General features: G+C 45.0%; 1 protein-coding gene across 1 annotated transcript; it reads right to left on the bottom strand.

The window, feature by feature from the left end:
* Window positions 1–228: 228 nt before the first annotated feature.
* Window positions 229–14,840, bottom strand: LOC146341344 (vomeronasal type-2 receptor 26-like). The gene is made up of 5 exons (XM_084807383.1): window positions 14,644–14,840; window positions 11,482–11,773; window positions 9,743–10,579; window positions 4,219–4,345; window positions 229–1,130 (listed from the first exon to the last, which is right to left on the bottom strand). The coding sequence occupies exons 1-5, from the start codon at window positions 14,838–14,840 to the stop codon at window positions 229–231; spliced, it is 2,355 nt and encodes a 784-aa protein (XP_084663509.1).
* Window positions 14,841–18,962: the final 4,122 nt, after the last annotated feature.

Genomic DNA, 18,962 nt, shown 5'->3' with positions numbered 1-18,962 from the left:
AGGTAACTGACAAAATAGGAGTATCAGAATGATCTACAATGTGGTATCCATTAAATGATCTGGAGAAATATTAAAGTGCTAAAATGGAGAAGTCACATTTTAATTCAGCAGAAGAAATCCATCACAGAACTGATATACTTTCCAAATTCCCTGGCTATAACTGCCTTGGCCTTCCTCCAAATAACCAAGGGGATGAAGTAGAGTACACCTTTGATTGTCCCATATTCCCTAAGTGGTTTTCTCTGTTAGAAGCTTCCTGGAGTTGAGCTCGGCTCTTAGAACAATGATGTAACACTTTGGGAGAAAGATGCAACCCAATAACCCAGTGTTGGAGGCCAAGATGGCAAAAACTTCCACAGCCACCACATCTTTCCCCTTGGTGCTCAGGGAAGCTGGAATGAAGGAGATCCAAACACTGCAGAACATCAGCATGCTGAAGGTGATCAGCTTGGCTTCATTGAAAGTGTCTGGCAACTTTCTGGCCAGGAAAGCTACTGTGAAGCTGATGAGGGCCAGAAAGCCCATGTAGCCCAGAACACAGTAGAACATAAAGACGGAGCCTTCATTGCACTCCACTATGATCTGCCCAGCCTGAGAGTGCATGTCAACATCTGGGAATGGAGGAGAGGTTGAGAGCCATGCAATGCAGATGCACACCTGAATGAAGGAGCAGGAAAACACAATGGCATTTGCCACTTTTTGCCCTAGCAGTTTCCTCATCCTGTTGCCCGGCTTGGTGGCCATGAAGGCCAGGACCACTATGACAGTTTTTGCCAAGACACAAGACACTGCAATGGAGAAAATGAGAGCAAACGCCAACTGCCGGAGAAGGCACGACACCTCCCCAGGAGTGCCAATGAACAGAAAGGAAGAGAAGTAGCAAAGCAGGATGGAGGTGAGGAGAATACAGGTGAGGTTTCGGTTGTTGGCTTTGACGATGGGTGTATTCCAGTTCTTTACAAAGGTCAATATCACTAAACCTGTAATCACAGCAAGGGAAAGAGCCAGGGAAACCAGAACGATCCCCAAAGGCTCTTCATATGTTAAGGAGGTCCGAAGCTTGGGGATACATTGATCTTGGTTCTTGTTTGCATATTGATCTTCTGGGCACTTGACACAATAAACAGCATCTGAAAGGGTTAAGAAAAGTGTGCGGTAGTGTTAGCTTTCTTTACAAACCATGGCTGTCACAATGCAAAGTTAATGGTTGACAAGACTTACTAACTTTAGATGTATTTCCTTTTTCGCCTTCAGATATCTATGTGGCTAAGGATGGACGAAAGTCCCTTACCTGGACCCACAGCTTTTTTTTGGGGGGGAGGCGCCCCATCCCTCCCCGCCAAAATTCTGGCCGGTGGGGAGAGCCCCATCTCCCCGGCCGCGAAAGAAAAAAGTGAAGTGTAAAAAAAAAACAACAACCCGTGATAGGCTACGTAAAAATTTACGTAGCCTATCACGGCTAGATTTTCAAAGTCAGCCATGATAGGCTACGTAAATCTTTACGTAAATCTTTATGTAAATCACGGGTGACTTTGCAGATCTAGCCGTGATAGGCTACATTAATCGTTACGTAGCCTATCACAGGGGCGTTTTTGTTTTTTGTTTTTTTTTTAAGTTCGCGGCCGGGGAGGCGGGGCGCTTCTTCCCGGCCTGAATTTCGGCCGGGCAAGGCGGGAAGCCTCCCCCCCCGGCCTGAATTTCAGCCGGGCGAGGAGGGAAGCCTCCCCCCTCCGGCCTGAACTTCGGGGGGAGCAGCGAAGTGCCTCTCCCCCACCGCGACGCAAGCTGCGAGACCAGGTAAGTGACTTCCATGCATCCCTAGAAATAATTTGAGATCTTTTGAATTTTGGATCATTTTCAGGTTAATCCAAGGCGAACTCACATTTGAGGTTTGGCCCCAGCATGAGTCTCACCTTAACCCTTTTTGTTTTTCCTCTAAGCAGGGATGTCCATGTTATACAGTATTGGTTGTCTTTCCTTCGGTATCAGTTCCTCTAGTCATCATAACTTGAACAGAATTCAGCCACCTTCATTGCAATACTAAGAGGATGGAATGTGTATTAACATTCAGAGACATCGCACAATCTCAGCAACTATCTCAGCAAGTATGTTCAAGGCTTGATGGCAGCTCTCTTTGCAGCTGTCCTTTATAGGTAAGGCAGTCCAATTTCTTGATGGGGCCTTTTTCTTTTTGCTGATTCATAGCATCAGCTGATGCCCCCCCCCTTCTCATGATGGAAGAGGTTTTGAGGAGCGCAAAGGAAGTAACTTTCATCTCACTCCTCTGCGCTGAAGGAGCAAGTGTACATAACAGGCTCTATAAAATGCAATGAACTGAAAATTCATTATGAACCACAGGAATTAAATGGCCAACATCCCACCTCCACACACACACGCGCGCACACACGCACAAACACTCCAAGAAATAAGGCTGTTAAAGATCCATTGAAGGCGGGGATACTGAAAGGTGGAAAATGCACAAAATCATTTGAAAAAGGAAAGGAAATAACAGCGGAACTTGTTTTTCAAAAAAGTCATTTTAATCTTGAATCACAAGAAAACACCAACACAAAACCACAAGCAAACCCTGTTCGTGGAACAGTTAGAAAGAGCACATTACAATGCAGCCAAAGTAAACCTTTGGGGGAAGGTGCTGCTGACAACAATATGAATGGCTTCCTCAACTTCATATTCCACCTGAATAACAAATGTGTCCATACTATAGCTCTAGTTTAAAGAAGGAGAGAGAAACAAGTCAGATGTTAATGTGTGTCTTCAGTCATTGCGGTTCCTTCCTTGTAGTTTTGTCTGACTTCTCCTTTGATTTTCCCTCCTGTCAGACAACCAAGTGAAAACATTTAATTGGTTCCTATGTGATGGACTATTCAGAAACTGGAAAATAAGTATGGAAAGCCAGTGGTGACGTTAATGCTTATTTTTACTGGATGCTGGCTAGATTTTTCTGCCTACCATCACTGTGAAGGCCTCATTAGACTCGGCACACATTCAGTGGAAAGCTGGAAACAAAGCCCGAGTACATCCTCGGTGTCCAGCCAGCTAACTGTATTTTACATAGCACAGCAGTGTTTCTATCAATCTAGAGCTCTTTTTTCCGCCTTTGCAATCATTAAGTGCCCCAAAACGTATGTATCATTCTAGCCCCTATTCAAATATAGTGTGCCTTAAAATAAAAGTTAGGGTAGGTATTTTTCCAGGTTGTTTTGCTGCTTTCTTACACTGTTTTAGCATCTGACTCTGGGCTACTAACTATAATAATGATTCCATATGAAAGAAACATTTGCTTTAAATGCAGGCACACAAATATGCTTCTTTTTTGCTGGCCGTGTGAACAACACAAATAAAAATAAAAGTGACACCTAGGTCAAAGGGAAGTCCAAGCTGTGGACTCTAACTCTAGCCCACAAGAGAAAATTGTAACAGTTAACTCTTCAAGGCACATCTTACTGCAAAGGATCATGTAAGTAAAAATAGGGTGATTGTGATAATGAAAACTCCCTGGGAGGTCAAGACAAATCTTGAGAGAGTAGACTAGGGAGTCCTTCTGTACTTTTGTGGGGAGAACCAGCACCACCTGCAATTTAAATATGACACGTGTGTGTGTGTGTGTGTGTGTGTGTTTGTGTATGGCACAACTAATGATGGGGGTGGATGCTGAAAAGTTTAGCTTAAAATAGGTTTTTTGAATACTTTGTTCTTAGTCTTGCTGTTTTGAATATGTATCTATATCTATTTCAATTCCTCTGTATAGACAGAGAGAGAGAAAGAGAGAGACACTTGATTTTTTCCTGTTGTCAAAACAAGCTGGCATTCCTTACGGAGAGGCTGTCCTTGTCATGTCACAATGTAAGAAGGACACCCCGCCCCCCGCAGACATCTAGTTTGGGCAACTCACTGTTCTAGGTGGGGCAGTGCACCCAATGGCCCCATACCACCTTGGAGAACTGTTGAGGGGCATTAAGAAAGTTAGTGACAAGTAGTGCAAACATATTATATAATATGCCATTCCATATGCCAATCAATTATACTTGCTCAAAAGATGCAAAAAATCAAAATCTCTTGGAAATTTTTGTCACCTGGGATTACTACGATCACATAGTCAGTTCTTTGGGAAATGAAAAACTGAAGAAAGACACTAAAATATTAATGTAAATATACAGTTGAAAACATTCTTGGGCAAATCCGTGCGCTGCCACTTACCTGTCCGGTTAGAGATCATGTCTTCTGGGCACCGAATACAGTCATAGCAACAAACTGGGTTCCCCTTTCGAACTATCTTGCTGTGTCCAGGAAGGCAGCTCTCCACACACGTGGAACGGGGCTGCGTCTAATAACAATAAACTGGGAGGTCAATAGCAACTAATTTCTTCATGACAGTTAGTCCACCTACATTCCTACTCGAAAACTGAGAAAAGTCTGAAGTCTAGTTTCCTGGTGTACTGTCAAAAGTAGAGCCTAATGAAATTCCATATACCATAAACACTGTATAATATTTACAAGAGGGGAAAAATGAAATTCAACCTTTCATTTTCAGGAATGATTTAAAAATATCCAGGAGAGTAAACTTGACTTCTGCATCTTTTTTTCATGTGTAGCTTAATGTTTGTGCATGGGGGGGGGTGGCACTTTGTCAAATATTCTCCTAAGAATAGATGGAATTCTTCCCACACTATGACAAAAGAACAATTATCCTTTGGGAAATTTCACTTCAATTCAGGATAAAGGAAACCATATTGTATGTCTACACTGATGGTCAAAGAAAGCAATGGACTCAGGGAAGAAAAGTGAAAGTAGGAGGAGCAACACACATTGCTTCCTTCAACAATAACAGACGTTGGTGGATCTACTAAGAACGAAAGACATAAGAAGAGTCATGCTGGTTCCGACCAAAGATCCATCTCCTCCAACATTATGCTCACACAGTGGCCAACCAGCTGTTGACCATGAAGTCACAAGCAGGACACAAGTGCAACAGCATATGTTCTGTGGTGTCTTTCTCTTCCTAATCCTTGTTGCTATAAATGCATCTTGAAGCTGTTTTGATTTGTTTGTGTCAGCATCGTTTGCTTAATGTTTTTTCTGTACTAGAGATGGACTTGAAATGAGTACAAGACAGGAAAGACCAAACCTTGGGCACTGAAAGTAGGGATGGCAGAGAATTCCGCCACGGAATCCATGGCAGAACAGCCTCCTGCCTCCCACCCCTCTACGGAATCCACAGGAATGGAACATACCTGGGGCGGATGCGGCAGATTCAGCGACAGTTCCAGCGGCAATGGCTCCAGCGGTGGTGGCTCTGGCGGCTGGTCTCCTGGCTGGCCACGGCCGGGCTGCTGCGGCCACCATTGGCATCCTTGCAGCTGTGATAGGCTACGGAAGTATTTACGTAGCCTATCACGGATACCCCCCCCCAAAAAAAACCCAGCATACGCAAATGGCAGCGGCTACAGCGCCACTATTTGCATTCCCTATTTTTCGCCATGAGAGCAGGCTAGAACGGCGAAAAATAGGAAACGCAAATGGCGGCCGCCGTAGCCGCCACCATTTGCATACGCTGAGGGTTTTTTGGGGGGGTTAGCCATGATAGGCTACGTAAATACTTACGTAGCCTATCACAGCTGCAAGGATGCCAATGGCACAAAAATATTTACGTAGGCTAGACGGGCGAAAAATAGGGAAAGCAAATGGCGGCTGCGTAGCCGCCAGCATTTGCATATGCTGGTTTTGTTTTTGTTTTTTGGGGGGGTTAGCCGTGATAGGCTACGTAAATACTTATGTAGCCTATCACAGCAGCCTGTTTGGACACAAATAGTGGCCACTACAGTGGCCGCCATTTGCGTCCTCAGCAGCCCGTCCATGGCTGGAACTCCGTTTGCGGAAGGACCTGACCGGCTGCTCCGCAGAGCCACTGTGGAATGGAGCTGGCCAGGCAGGATTCTGGGGGGGAGGACCAGATCGCCTCCCCCCATCAAGGATTCTGGGGGGGGGAAGGGCCCCTCCCCTCCCACCACGAAAAATTCCACAGAAAGATAAGTGAGTTTTGTACATCCCTAGAGAGAGTTGTTAGTGAACTAAAACTGTGTGTCTAGTACCAGAAGCCAGTAAAACCTCCTGTTTCCTGGTGACACTTTGCACTGGAGAAGAAATATGTGGGAGTGGTTATTTGGAGGGCTAGACCCCCACCACCCAATTACTGGAATTCCATCTCAGAGGGCATTTCTATATGAGGTTACAATCCCACAGCCTTACTGAGGCTTTTGCTTTCAGATTCCTTGTTGGATTAAGAATGGATCCTTTTCACATGGTTTCACCTGAGGTTTCTCTTTCTAGGGAAAGTTCTAGATGTTTCATTATAGAGCCACTAGACCATGCTATAGTACAGTTGCAATATCATGGGATTCCGGAAAGTCAACAAACACTTATAGCACTTCAGAGAGCGATACAATCCCTTATCGCACTTTCCCAATAGAAAAAAAAGCCCCTATAATGGCCAGAAAGCACAGGAAGTGCCCTGGAGGTTGACTACATCATGTGAAAGACCCACAAAAACGTGTGAGGCACAATTAAAGCCTTGGGTAGAAATACTCATGGAACCCCTGGGTAAAGCCAGTTTTTTCACAGAAGGAAAGACAAATTTTCTCTTCATCCAGAAATGCTTTCCCCCCCAGGAATGTTAGCACAGCTCCACATTAAAAGTTTCCAAAACATTTGGGAAATATTTGGGTAAATATTTCTCCACAGAATAGACTGAAGGAATTTTGCACACACATTTATGCAAATGTAAACATTTGCACGCCAATGAGATTGAATATATTTACACCCACGGTTGAAAGAAAACTGAAAAAGCTAGCCTGTTTATGAAATAAATGGGGGAATAGACTCTTCCCCAGTTGTGTGAAAACTAGAGATGAGAAATTTCTGTAAATTTGGAGGCAGTGGTGGTGGTGGGCGGGTGGAAAGAAAAAGAAAACACCAAAACAAAGTTTCTGGGGGTTTTGGGAAATAATTGGTCATTATGTGAACATTGAAAAATATGCAATACTTGCGTTTTAGCACGTTTTTCAGATCTGAAGTCACTTTATTGCATTAAGACAGACTTCCCCAACATGTAGCCCTCCAGATATTTTGGACTTCAGAACCCATCAGCCTCAGGCACTATGGCCAATTGTCAGGAATCCTGGGCTCTGTAGTCTAAAACGTCTGGAGAGCACCAGCTTGGGGAGAGTGGCTTCAGGAAGAGAAAGCAGCCATTCTGTTTCTCAAATTTGTTTATATAGAACTTAGCTTGCTCATAAAATTATCATATTTCAAAACTTTTAAAAGTAAACCCATTTAGCAAATTTGTAATTATTGACAGGGGTGTGTGTGTGTCTCCATGAGAAATTTACTCTGAGCTGGCTGTGTTTGGAGGTCATTAGGGACACATGACATTGTGACCATGCAGGAGATAGGGGTGTCAGAGAATTTCTCGCCGAAACTTTGGGGGGCCAAGTGCCAATGTATTCGGCCCCCCGAAGTAGTTTCGGGGAGAAATTCTCCCCACCCCCCCGCACCCCGCACCCCCCCGGGATGAATGAATTCCCGAATGTCACTCCCGGTGGCGGGTCGCAGCGGCGGTTCGGCAGGGCTTCGACAGGGGCAGGGGCGGCACCCGGTCTTTTGACCGGCTGCCACCGCCGCCATTCCAAGAAAAGTAAAAAAAAAAAAAACACCCCGTGATAGGCTATGTGACGATTAACGTAGCCTATCATGGCTAGATTTGCAAAGTCAAAAAAAAAAGAAGTTCTTTTACTTTTCTGATGAAGTTCGCGGCTGGGAAGACGGGGTGTTTCTCCCCGGCCTGAATTTCGGCCAGGGGCGAGGCGGGAAGCCTCCCCCCCGGCCTGAATTTCAGCCGGGAGAGGCGGGAAGACACCTCCCGCTCGCATGAACTTCGGGGGGAGAAGCGAAGCGCCTCCCCCCCACTGCGAAAAAAGCTGCGGGACAAGGTAAGTCCCTTTCGTACATCCCTAGCAGGAGACACCCCGGACCTTATCACGGGAAAACCAGATTTCCTGAGACTCCTTACAATCTCATTATTTTCGTTAAGTCAGCTTCTCTGCGGTATAGCTGTTATATGTCCTAACACCAGCAATTGCCCCGGGTATGCTAACCCTGCCCAGGGGTGTGCCTTTCACTGTGATAGCAAATTTTAAAGTATGACTTCCTTAAAGGCTGGAAAGCAATATCTCAATGCTGTGATTCCCCATTGTTTGGTTTATTGCATTTGAGAGTAACTAATTCACACCTTTGTTCCAGTGCAGCATCAGCTTAGGGGGCTGGTAAGTCCCATTGTGCTCAATGAGGCTTGTTCCTGAAATGCAGGAGCATCTGGACCTTCAGGGAAAAGGGGACAATGTGTTCCTTTAATTATTGTCCCTGTAAGGAAGTAATTAACGATGGTGGGGAGAGACAGAAAGAGAGTGATTTCTGCCGATACAGGGGAGGCAGATCCCCAGGATTTTATCATGAGAGAAGGGGGAGGGAGCCTGGGTGGGGGGGATTGGTTGAGCAGCTGTGCCCTCAGATGATGTTCACCCCAACATCCCACCATACCCAGAAGTATATTCTGTGAAGCGAAATTTACGGGTGAGATACACTCACCCACAGAGCCCTGTGTGGACCAAAGCTGGCTCCATGAATCTGGGTAAGACACCATTTCGTCTCCTTCCATTTAATTCCATAGTCAAAGAGAAACCCCCATGGTCCATGCTTATCACTGTTCCCTCATCAGAGAGAGGGGATCAGACGTGCCACACTGATACCAGATGTAGGGGGCTTTGGAAGACCACCGGAAAGGGCTTTCCTAGTCAAATGCTGCCCACAGGCAAGAGCTTTTGCACCAGTCATATCAGCCAGATGGTAAAGGGCTACTCAGAAATATACACTGATGAATAATCTCCAGGACTGTGATACAGTGCCTGGGCATCATTATTCTTCCATTTATCTGAGGCTTTAAAATACATCCTGTAGTTTATTATTACCTGCTTAAATATGCTGTTCCATCTAATGGAATCCGAAGCAATAATGAACTTTTGGCTTGATGAAATTGTTCCAACCGGGACTTTCAGAAAGGATTGGTTGGGAAAAGTGATCCAGTTGATGATGTCATATCCAGCTGCCAGTTGCCCATCCCCAAATAATATTTCATGGCCCACACCATTGTTAACATGGATGTTTTCCAGGAAAGAGTGGAGCTAGATGAAGAGAAAGTACACCAGCATATATCAAGGAAAGACCACTCTTTCTGAGTGTTTGTGCCATCAGGCTTCCATTGAGATTTTACTGTAAACCTGAACTGTATAGGAATACAGTACAGCAGATTTTTCTTACCTTCCTATCATCTTGGTACCATACGAAGCTCTGAAACCACATCTATTATTGTTAGGTTGTTCAGACAACGTACAAAAGGGCTCCAGAATATAAGAAGAGTTCTCATGGATCAGACCAAAGGCCTACTTTGCAGGACTGCTGTTACCCGCAGTGAAGAACCAAATGTCTGTGAGAAACCCTGAAGCAGGATAGGAGGAAAAGAGCCCTTCCCCACTTTCGTCCCCAGCAACTTGTACCTGAGGCATTCTCCTTCTCAGTTTTGTGTCTCCCGGCAACAGTTTGTTATGCTACCGAAAGCCATGAAAATACATTGTCCTACTCTGGGGGAAATGCAAATGAGTGGTCACTTTACCTGCCATGGCTGAATGTTCAGACGTCCCACTTTGCCTCCAAGCACCCTCATCCTATGTTTTGATAAATACGTAGAACGTAAAGTGTGTGCTACAGCATAGAGGGCATTGTAGACACTGTAGCTCTGACTGCTCATATCCATATCAAAGAGGGATGCAGACAGGGTCTCCAGCTTTTCCGCTCCGGTACAGTTCTTACAGTTCTCAATGTTTACACCTCGCACACAACAGCTGAAGGCCATTTGCCAAAACACATAAAGGAATTTCATCAGCGTCTCATCAGGCTTCATGTTTCGGAGAAAATCCTGGAATGCTGGCACTGCATTTGTTTGGATTGAGAAAGTTAATGCACCATGGAAGGTTTTGGAAGAAAACTTGCTTTCATACAGTGTGCTGGTGAAATCCCACTGAGCTGTTGTAATCCAAACCTTCCCTATATGGGGATCATGAACGTCATAATTGCCTAAGATGACGGCTAAAGGAAACAGAGTATGAACATCTCCGCTGACAATAACCACATTGCCTTTGGTTAATAAAAGTGCTTTCTTTAACTTTGAAAGAATCTCAATGTAAGCACGTATATTGGATCTGTGTACTGCTCGGGACCATTCCAGAAATTCAGCACAGATAAGATTCTGAGCAAGCACAGGATTCAGCATCTGCACAAACCTTTCTCCGTCATCATCTTCTGAAACAATGAGGCCAATCCATGTCCATTTGAAATGCAGGAGCAGCTGGACAATCCCCTCATGCAAAGACGTTTCCCTGGGTGTCATCCAGTACAAAGAAGGAAGATGGGTTTTACTGGAGAGTGTAGTCTCATGTCCACTATATGTGATCTAATGGGGAAAATGTAACTTAACAGAGGCTAGAGTAATATTTGCAGGTTTCCAAATTACTGTGTCTGCAGATATTTCTTTCAATATTTTTCTTTTCAATGTTTCCTAAATAATATTAACCATATATTTTCTGTAATATAAGGTTCACAAAGGAACATTCCAGTAATGGTAAATTATTTTCTGACTGCAATAGACAAAAACCAAGATAGAATTCACATGGATAAAATAGCCAAAATCAGTTCCACAATCTGAGCAATTGTTTTACTTCATAACAAGCATAACTCTCCATTAGTTCATGGCTAAAATACCCAAGAATCAGAAAAAGGGTGTCTTCTATGCACTTTACATCGGAGGATTTAGATTTAGTGACATAGAAGTGATTTCAATCCATCATTTCTATCCACAAAAAAAGCATAATTAACACTGGTCAGCCTGCAAAACATACACCAAACCAATCACTTTAAATGAAGCTTTCTTCAAGTCTATGCCTGAAACAGTGGAATCAGAGCATATCTCATGTTAGCTGGCTGAAATATTGGGGGATATATTTTGGTGATAGGGACATAAAGATGCACCAAATGTTCAGAGAGAGAGAGAGAGAGAGAGGCAGGCAGGCAGGCAGGCAGGCAGGCAGATAAAATAATTTTTGGTTCATTCAATCATTACCACAAAAGTAAAAAAAAGAAGTATGTATATTAGTTAAATTTGCATTTCCTTAAATGCTGGAGCAGGAAATGAATGTTACATTATGTAACATATATTTTAGTTTACTTTTAGTTTGTAGATTGTCATGAAGATGCAATGTGTTTGTTTTGAAATGAACAAAGTTAACATAAAGGACATCATATTAGAATATGACTGAAAAGCAAGATTTTTCAGCCATCCCAAGAGATGTTATTTACCTGTGGAATCTTGTACAGACTAAAGATGCTGGCCATCTGGGTAATGCCTCCTCCACTGAGCCCCTCAATGATAGACAACACCTCTTTTTTCCATTTACAGTTGAAATTAGGTGCTTTCCTTTGCTGCGTGAAGAGCAGATCCACAATGGCTTCAGATGTGCCTCTTGCATTATGTAGGTTGTCATAGATATGGAACCCCAGAGTCGTGTTGGGCAAGAGGCTGGGATTCTTATTGATCTCGTGGATGGTAAAAATAAAAGCAAAGATCTGTTGATAATTCTTCGACACTATTCTGCATTGAGATTGACAGTGAGAGAAAAATTGCAAAGCATTTTCACTAGCGAAAGATGGTTGTAGAGCTCCCCATACATATCAGAACAGGGGATTTATTTATTTATTTATTTTCTTAATCACCCATCTGGAGAGTCACCTGGCCACTCTGGGCAATGTACAACAGTACAAACAGTTTGAAACAGTAAAATTACACATTAAAACATCGTATTTCTAAAAATACCCTCACCCACCTCAAATGCCTGCCTGAACAACCAAGTTTTCAATGCATGGCAGAAGCCCATTAAAGAGGGGGTTTGGCAGAGTTCCCTAGGGAGGGAGTTCCACAGAGTGGGGGCCACCACAGAGAAGGCCCTCTCACTCATCCTCATCAGCCTTGCTATCTTGGCTGTTGGGACAGAGAGAAGGCCATCCTAGGCTGATCTTTTTGAGTCTACTGTCTGGTGCTGATGGAGGTGCTTCTTGAGACAGACTGGTATAGGGTTTTAAAATTGAAAACCAACACCTTGAATTTGGCCCAGAAAACAATGGGTAGCCAGTGCAACTCTTTCAGCATTGGAGAGATTAAAGCAAAAGGAAGGGAAGGGTTAAACACAGGGTTGACACACCTCTAATAACACCTGAATTTTTTCAGCTGATCCTATCTTCCCCATACCTTGAGACCATTGATAGGCAAAGATGCAGCAATTGAAGTTCCATCCTTGGAGATTCTATCCCTCATCTGGGAAATTGTGTTACCACTACTACGTAATAAAGGAAGGCTTACTGAAGATTAACAGGAGTCCAGTCTGGAGGATCTGTAAACTGAAGTGAATCATACACAGGCTGTATAAGAGAGAGGAACCCTCCAATTATTATATCTCCAGACTTGGACACATTGGTTGATTCATGAACCTTCTGCGGCTTAAGATCATAAACAATAGGCGGCAGCAGGAGAAGCAGCCATACCACCATTAACAACAACTTGAGTCCAAGAACATGCTGACTCCCGCAAGAACTGCACACCTTCATCTTTAATGACTGCCTTGTCTACGTTGGTCCTTACATCAGGAAACTCACAGAAATGTATCCCTTTCCTCCAAGTACCACACAGGAGAAGAATGAGCGGATCAAAGAAAATATGATTTATTTTGGCCTTCTCCTCAAAGGAGCAGTCCCCTAGCTCTGAGAGGCACGTTATCAGTTCAGCCCCGAAGTCAGTTTAGAAATGAAAAAAGCCTACATTTTAAGCTGAATTAATAATTCTCCCCTTAACATACATGACAAAACAACAGTGATTGTGATAATTACATAGTATAGAGATGTCTCCCTGGTGTCATGGATTCTCTGTCTGTGTAAGGCAAAAAAACCATCTCCCTGGAGAATCAGTAATAGGAAAAGTTGGCTCATACTGCACAACAGTTGCATATGGACATCTGGCATGTCTGGTATTGGTCATAAGTTCCCGAAGAGACATTGGGTTGAATCCGGCCTTAGGTGCATTACTGAAATATATGTCTCCACCATGCCAATATATGGGTCTGCTTTTGGTATAGCTACATCTGACTCCAACCAATTCTCCTGTGGACTGTTGGGAGAATTAGGCACAGTCTTACTATGCTAACAATACTCTGCAAGTGTAGGTCTCAGGGTGGGTAGGTCAAATCCTGCAAGCATCAGTTTCCCTGACAATTACCAGGGTTAAGAGCCAACTGAGTGTTTATTTGAGGAGCAATGGTGAAGAAATGACAGTAAATCAAAATCTGCACTGAATTTATTTATTTGTATTTGTATTTATTTCATTTCTATACTGCCCAATAGCCGAAGCTCTCTGGGTGGTTCACAAAAATTAAAATCAAACAGCACACAATAAAACAATTTAAAATATATAGAACATTAAAACCACAATATAACAATACAACCACAATAAAACCTAGCAGCAGTGCAGGAGTTTAAACTACAGATTTAAAACAGCAAAGCTAAAAGTTTAGAATGCTAAAATTCCTGGAAAAATAAAAAGGTCTTCACCTGGCGCTGAAAGGAATACAATGTAGGTGCCAGGCGAACCTCACTAGGGAGCTCATTCCAGAGCCGGGGTTCCACAGCAGAAAAAGCCCTCCTCCTGGTAGCCACCCGCCTCACTTCCTTTGGCAGGGGCTCATAAAGAAGGGCCATGGGGACTAGTAATCCCCTAAACCCATTACCACCGAGACGCTGAACTGCTGACCGTAAGGTCAGCAGGACAGCAGTTCGAGACCTGAGTGCCGCGTGACGGAGTGAGCTCCTGTCTTCAGTCCCAGCTTCTGCCAACCTAGCAGTTCGAAAGCAAGAAATTGCAAGTAGATAAATAGGTACCGCTTCGGCGGGAAAGGTAACAGCGTTCCGTGCACCTCGGTGTTCAGTCATGCCGGCCACATGACCACGGAAGTGTCATCGGACAGCGCTGGCACTTCGGCTTAGAAATGGAGATGAGCACCATACCCTAGAGTCAGACATGACTGGTTGGGGACACCTTTACCTTATTTTTTAACATCCCCTCTACCCCCTTTCATCTCCCTCTTCCAGCTGTCCACTCAAATAATTACAAGTGTCATGTCAGGCTCCCTCCAGCTTTCCTTGACATACTCCAAGCAATCTCCTCCTTCCTCACATCCAAACACAAACCCCAAGGATGGTTCATTACAATTTATTTATTTATTTATTTATTTATTTACCGTCTTTATATACCGCTCCACATCAAAGATTTCAGAGGGGGGAACAAGGTAAAAGAATAAAAACCCCAAATTAAAAGAATTAAAACCTTTTAAAAGAGACAGGTTCTGAACGTAATCAACTGCTGCTGGTCGCTCAAGGAAATTAGGGCTATGCTTTGCTTTGGCCTGAAGCCCGAACTCTGAGTTGAAGCTGGGTGTCTCGGGCGAACTCCAAATCAAGGCAGAGGGGTTCCGAACTGGCGTGGAGGAGATCAGGTCAAGCAAAAGCACTTCGGTGCACTGTGCAGAGTTACGCCATGCCTCTTCCAGAAATATAGGGAGACACCCTTTTAAAAATGGTTCCCCAAGTCCCTGCAGCAAGATGGCTGCCGGCATGTGTCCAGAGGGCCTCGGAGCTGGTGGAGGCAGGGGCTCCCCCGTGGCAGTGGCAGCAGTGGCGGCAGCCCGCCCTCATGGTGAACTTCTGCTGCTGGCCTCACTCAAGCCTCCAGGGACTCCTTGCAAGTGAGCAACCAGTGAAAGCTTGAGCAGAGGCTGGAGTCAGCCAGCAACCAGGCGCCCTCCCCTCCTTCGAAGGTGCAGGGCGACTCCTGCCCTCATGCCATGCCTGTTCACGGTCTGTGAGGTGCGGCGCCTTTCCCAGCAGTTCTCTCAGCAGCATCTCCCCCAGCAGCAACAAGAGAAGAAAATATGAAATGTAATTATATGAGAAGGACAATGGGGGTTTGACTACAAACATTCCAACCAAACACAAATAAAGCAAAATCCTGTTCTCATGTCATAATCATTGGACATAGAAAGTTCAAATCAATCTAATCCTCCCCCCCCCCATTTTCCAAACTATAGATATCCAACCTGAGTCCGAGAGAAAACCAGTCTTAAAGCCTGTGGGGCAGCAACATTGTGCCCATGGGCAGGAGGGCACCCCATACAACTTTCTTGGCACCCACCAAGGTGCCCAACCCCTCCCACTTTTTTTAAAAAAATAACAAATGTTCTTCCTGGCAGCTGGGATCACATCAAACCAAAGTGAAGGTCTCCGGCCACTGCCATAGAATCACAGAATAGTAGGATCAGAAGGGTCCTATAAGACCATCAAGTCCAACCCTCTGTGCAATGCAGGAATCCAAGTCAGAGCATCCCTGGCAGATGGCTGTCCAGCCTCATCTTGAATGTCTCCAGTGTGGGAGAGCCCACCACCTCCCTAGGTAATTGGTTCCATTGTCATATTGCTCGAACAGTCAGGGGTTTCTCCTGATGTTCAGTCGGAATGTGGCTTCAAGTAACTTGAGCCCATTATTCCATGTGCTCCACTCTAGGATGATTGAGAAGAGATCCTGGCCTTCCTCTCTTTGACAACCTGTCTAGTTAGGGGTGAAGAAACCCCACTTACCTGGCTCCACTGGGTTCCTCAGGTGGGGGAAGGTGATCCATTCCTCCCCCCCCCCCAGAATCCTGCCCGGCCACCTCCGCTCCGCAGCCAGGCCAGAGAGCAGCCGGCTGGGCCAACCTGCAGCGGGGCCTTGAGACGCTGCCGAGCTGGTGCGGACGAAAATGGCGTCCTGAGTAGGGGATGCCATTTGCGTCCCTATGGTAGCCTGTGATAGGCTACGTAAATATTTACATAGCCTATCACGGATAAAAAGGGAATGCAAATGGCATACAGGACACCATTTGCATCCCTGCTTTAGCCGTGATAGGCTACGTAAATATTTACGTAGCCTGTCATGGTCTACCATAGGGACACAAATGGCATCCCCTACTCAGGAAGCCATTTGTGTCCGCACCAGCTCGGCAGCAGCCAGAGCCACCACTGCCGCCAAAGCCAAAGCCGCAGCTGCAGCCAGATAGGCTCCGTTTTGGAGGGATTTTGAGGGGTGGAGGGGTGGGGGGCTCTGTTCTGCCATGGATTCCGGGGGGGTGAATTCACTGGAATTCAGCCCCCCTGGGATCCATGGTGGAATTCTCTAACATCCCTATCTCTAGTACTTGAAGAGTGCTATCATCTCTCCCCTCAGTAGGGATGTACAAAAATCACTTACCTTTCGCAGATTATGCTAATGGTGGTGGGGAGGCATTCCATCCCTCCCCCCGGAATCCTGGCCGGGGGGGAGGAGCTCCGTTCCTCTCCCCCGGAATCCTCTGCAACCGGCTGTGCTCTGTGGCAGCTCCGCAGAGCAGCCAGCCAGGCCCAGCCAGGCCAGAGCCGTCTGCAGCCGGATTTCCAGCCGTGGAGGGCTCTGGGTAAAAAAACAAAACAAAAACCCGCATATGCAAATGGCGGTGGCTACGGCCACCGCCATTTGCATTCCTTCTTTTTGGCCGTCTTAATCTACGTAAATATTTATGTAGACTATGACGGCGAAAATAAGGGGAACGCAAATAGCGTAGCGGACGCTATTTGCGTTCCCCTTATTTTCGCCGTCTTAGTCTATGTAATTATTTACGTAGAGTAAGATGGCCCAAAATAAGGAACACAAATGGCAGTGGCCATAGCCGCCGCCATTTGCGTACAATTTTTTTTTTTTTTTACCCAGTCGTTTTAGGCTACGTAAGTTTTTACGTAGCCTAAAATGTCTGGGTAAAAAAAAAAAGGTGTACACAAACGGCAGCGGCCGGCCATAGCCGCCGCCATTTGTGTACGCCTTTTTTTTTTTTTTACCCAGACGTATTAGGCTACGTAAAAACTTACGTAACCTATCACGTCTGTGTAAAAACAAAACAAAAAAAACTGCAAATGGCAGCAGCGGCAGCCGCCCGGAAGATCCGCCCCAGGGAACTCTCATCCCGGGGGGATGCGCAGGGGGTGCGGGGGGGCAGGCCATTCCGCCACAGATTTCAGGGGGGTCAAATGCACTGGCATTCGGCCTCCCCAAGATCCATGGTGGAATTCTCTGCCATCCCTACCCCTCAGTCTTCTCTTCTCAAGGGTAAGCATGACCACTTCTTTCAGATTCACCTCATAGGGCTTTGTTTCCAGTCCCCTGGTCATCTTCGTTGCCCTCCTCTGAACACTCTCCAGTTTGTCTGTATCCTTCTTGAAGTGTGGTGGGCAGAACTGGATACAGCACTCCAGATGAGGCCTAGCCAGTGCTGGGTAGAGGGGAACTAGTACTTCACAGGATTTGGAAGCTATACTTCTATTCATGCAGCCCCAAATACCATTTGCCTTTTTTGCAGCCACATCATATTGTGGGCTCATATTCAGCTTGTGATCTACAACAATTCCATGATCCTTCTTGTGTGTAGTATTGTTGAGTCAAGTACCCCCATCTTGTAACTGGGCATTTGGTTTCTTTTTCCTAGGTGCAGAATTTGGCATTTATCCCTATGAAATCTCATTCTGTTGTTTTCTGCCCAGCGCTGCAGCCTATCAAGATCAATTTGAATTTTATTTCTGTCTTCCAAGGTGTTACCTATCCCATCCAATTTTAGGTCATTTGTACATTTGATCAGCATTCCCTGCACCTCCTCATTAATACAAATTAATACAAATTGATTAATTAATACAAATGTTGAAGAGCACTGGGCCCAGGACTGAGCCCTGCAGTACCCCGCTTGTTACCTCTCCCCAACTGGAAAAGATCCCATTTGAAAGCACACTTTGAGTCTGATCCTGTAGACAACTGTGGATCCACCTGACAGTTGTTTCATCTAGCCCACTTTTAGCTATTTTCCCCTTCAAGATATCATGGGGCCCTTTGTGGAAAGGTTTGCTGAAATTGAGGTATATGATGTCCACAGCATTCCCACAGTCCACAAGAGAGGTAACCTGATCAAACAATGAGATCAACTTAGACTGGCAGGATTTGTTCTTGACAAATCCATGTTGGCTTTGAGCAACCACTGCATTGTTTTCAAGGTGGATACAAATTACACCAGGAACATAAAACCTGAGGCTCGGGGTCATATCCTGCTCTGTAGGGGTGCCAAGGGAACAGGATAAAAAGTAAAGTGCTACAAGACACACAGCAATGAATATGAAGACTTTAAAAATGTCAGAATATAACTGTCTTTGCCTTACTCAAACCTGGTGGTTTCCCAGCTTTTTTGCAGATCTCTCCTTATTCTGAAAAGCCGAAATGTGACTCCTAAGGTTTAATTAGTGGTAGTAAGATCTTTAATGTAAAATATGCTGATCATTTGTGTGTGTTTTTGCCTTCGTTCCTTGGCTTATGATCCTACCCACCAGTGGAACATGGCTCCCTGAGATCTTCTCTGAATGTAATTCAGCCCTGAGGTTGTGACAGAGGTTCGGTGCCCCTAAAGTTCAGGGAATAAGAATAGAGCGTTCTGCAATCCCAGAATATAACTCCCACACCATAGAGTAATAATCCCCCCAGCACCATCTTCTGCAATCACTCATTCCAGTAGCAGTGAAAACACTCTACGCTGTGGTCAATGTTATCAAAATACAAAGAAGGGCCACAGTTGTCAAAGCTGATAAGACATTTTACATCAGTTTTTGACCTGGATCAACACCATACATCCTACTAT

This window comes from Heloderma suspectum, chromosome 6 (assembly GCF_057233095.1).
Source record: "Heloderma suspectum isolate Gila_16-S chromosome 6, 16-S_ref, whole genome shotgun sequence".
NCBI classification, from domain to species: Eukaryota; Metazoa; Chordata; class Lepidosauria; order Squamata; family Helodermatidae; genus Heloderma; species Heloderma suspectum.
The sequence above is the reverse complement of the archived record's forward strand: the minus strand, read 5'-3'. Positions and strand labels throughout refer to the sequence as shown.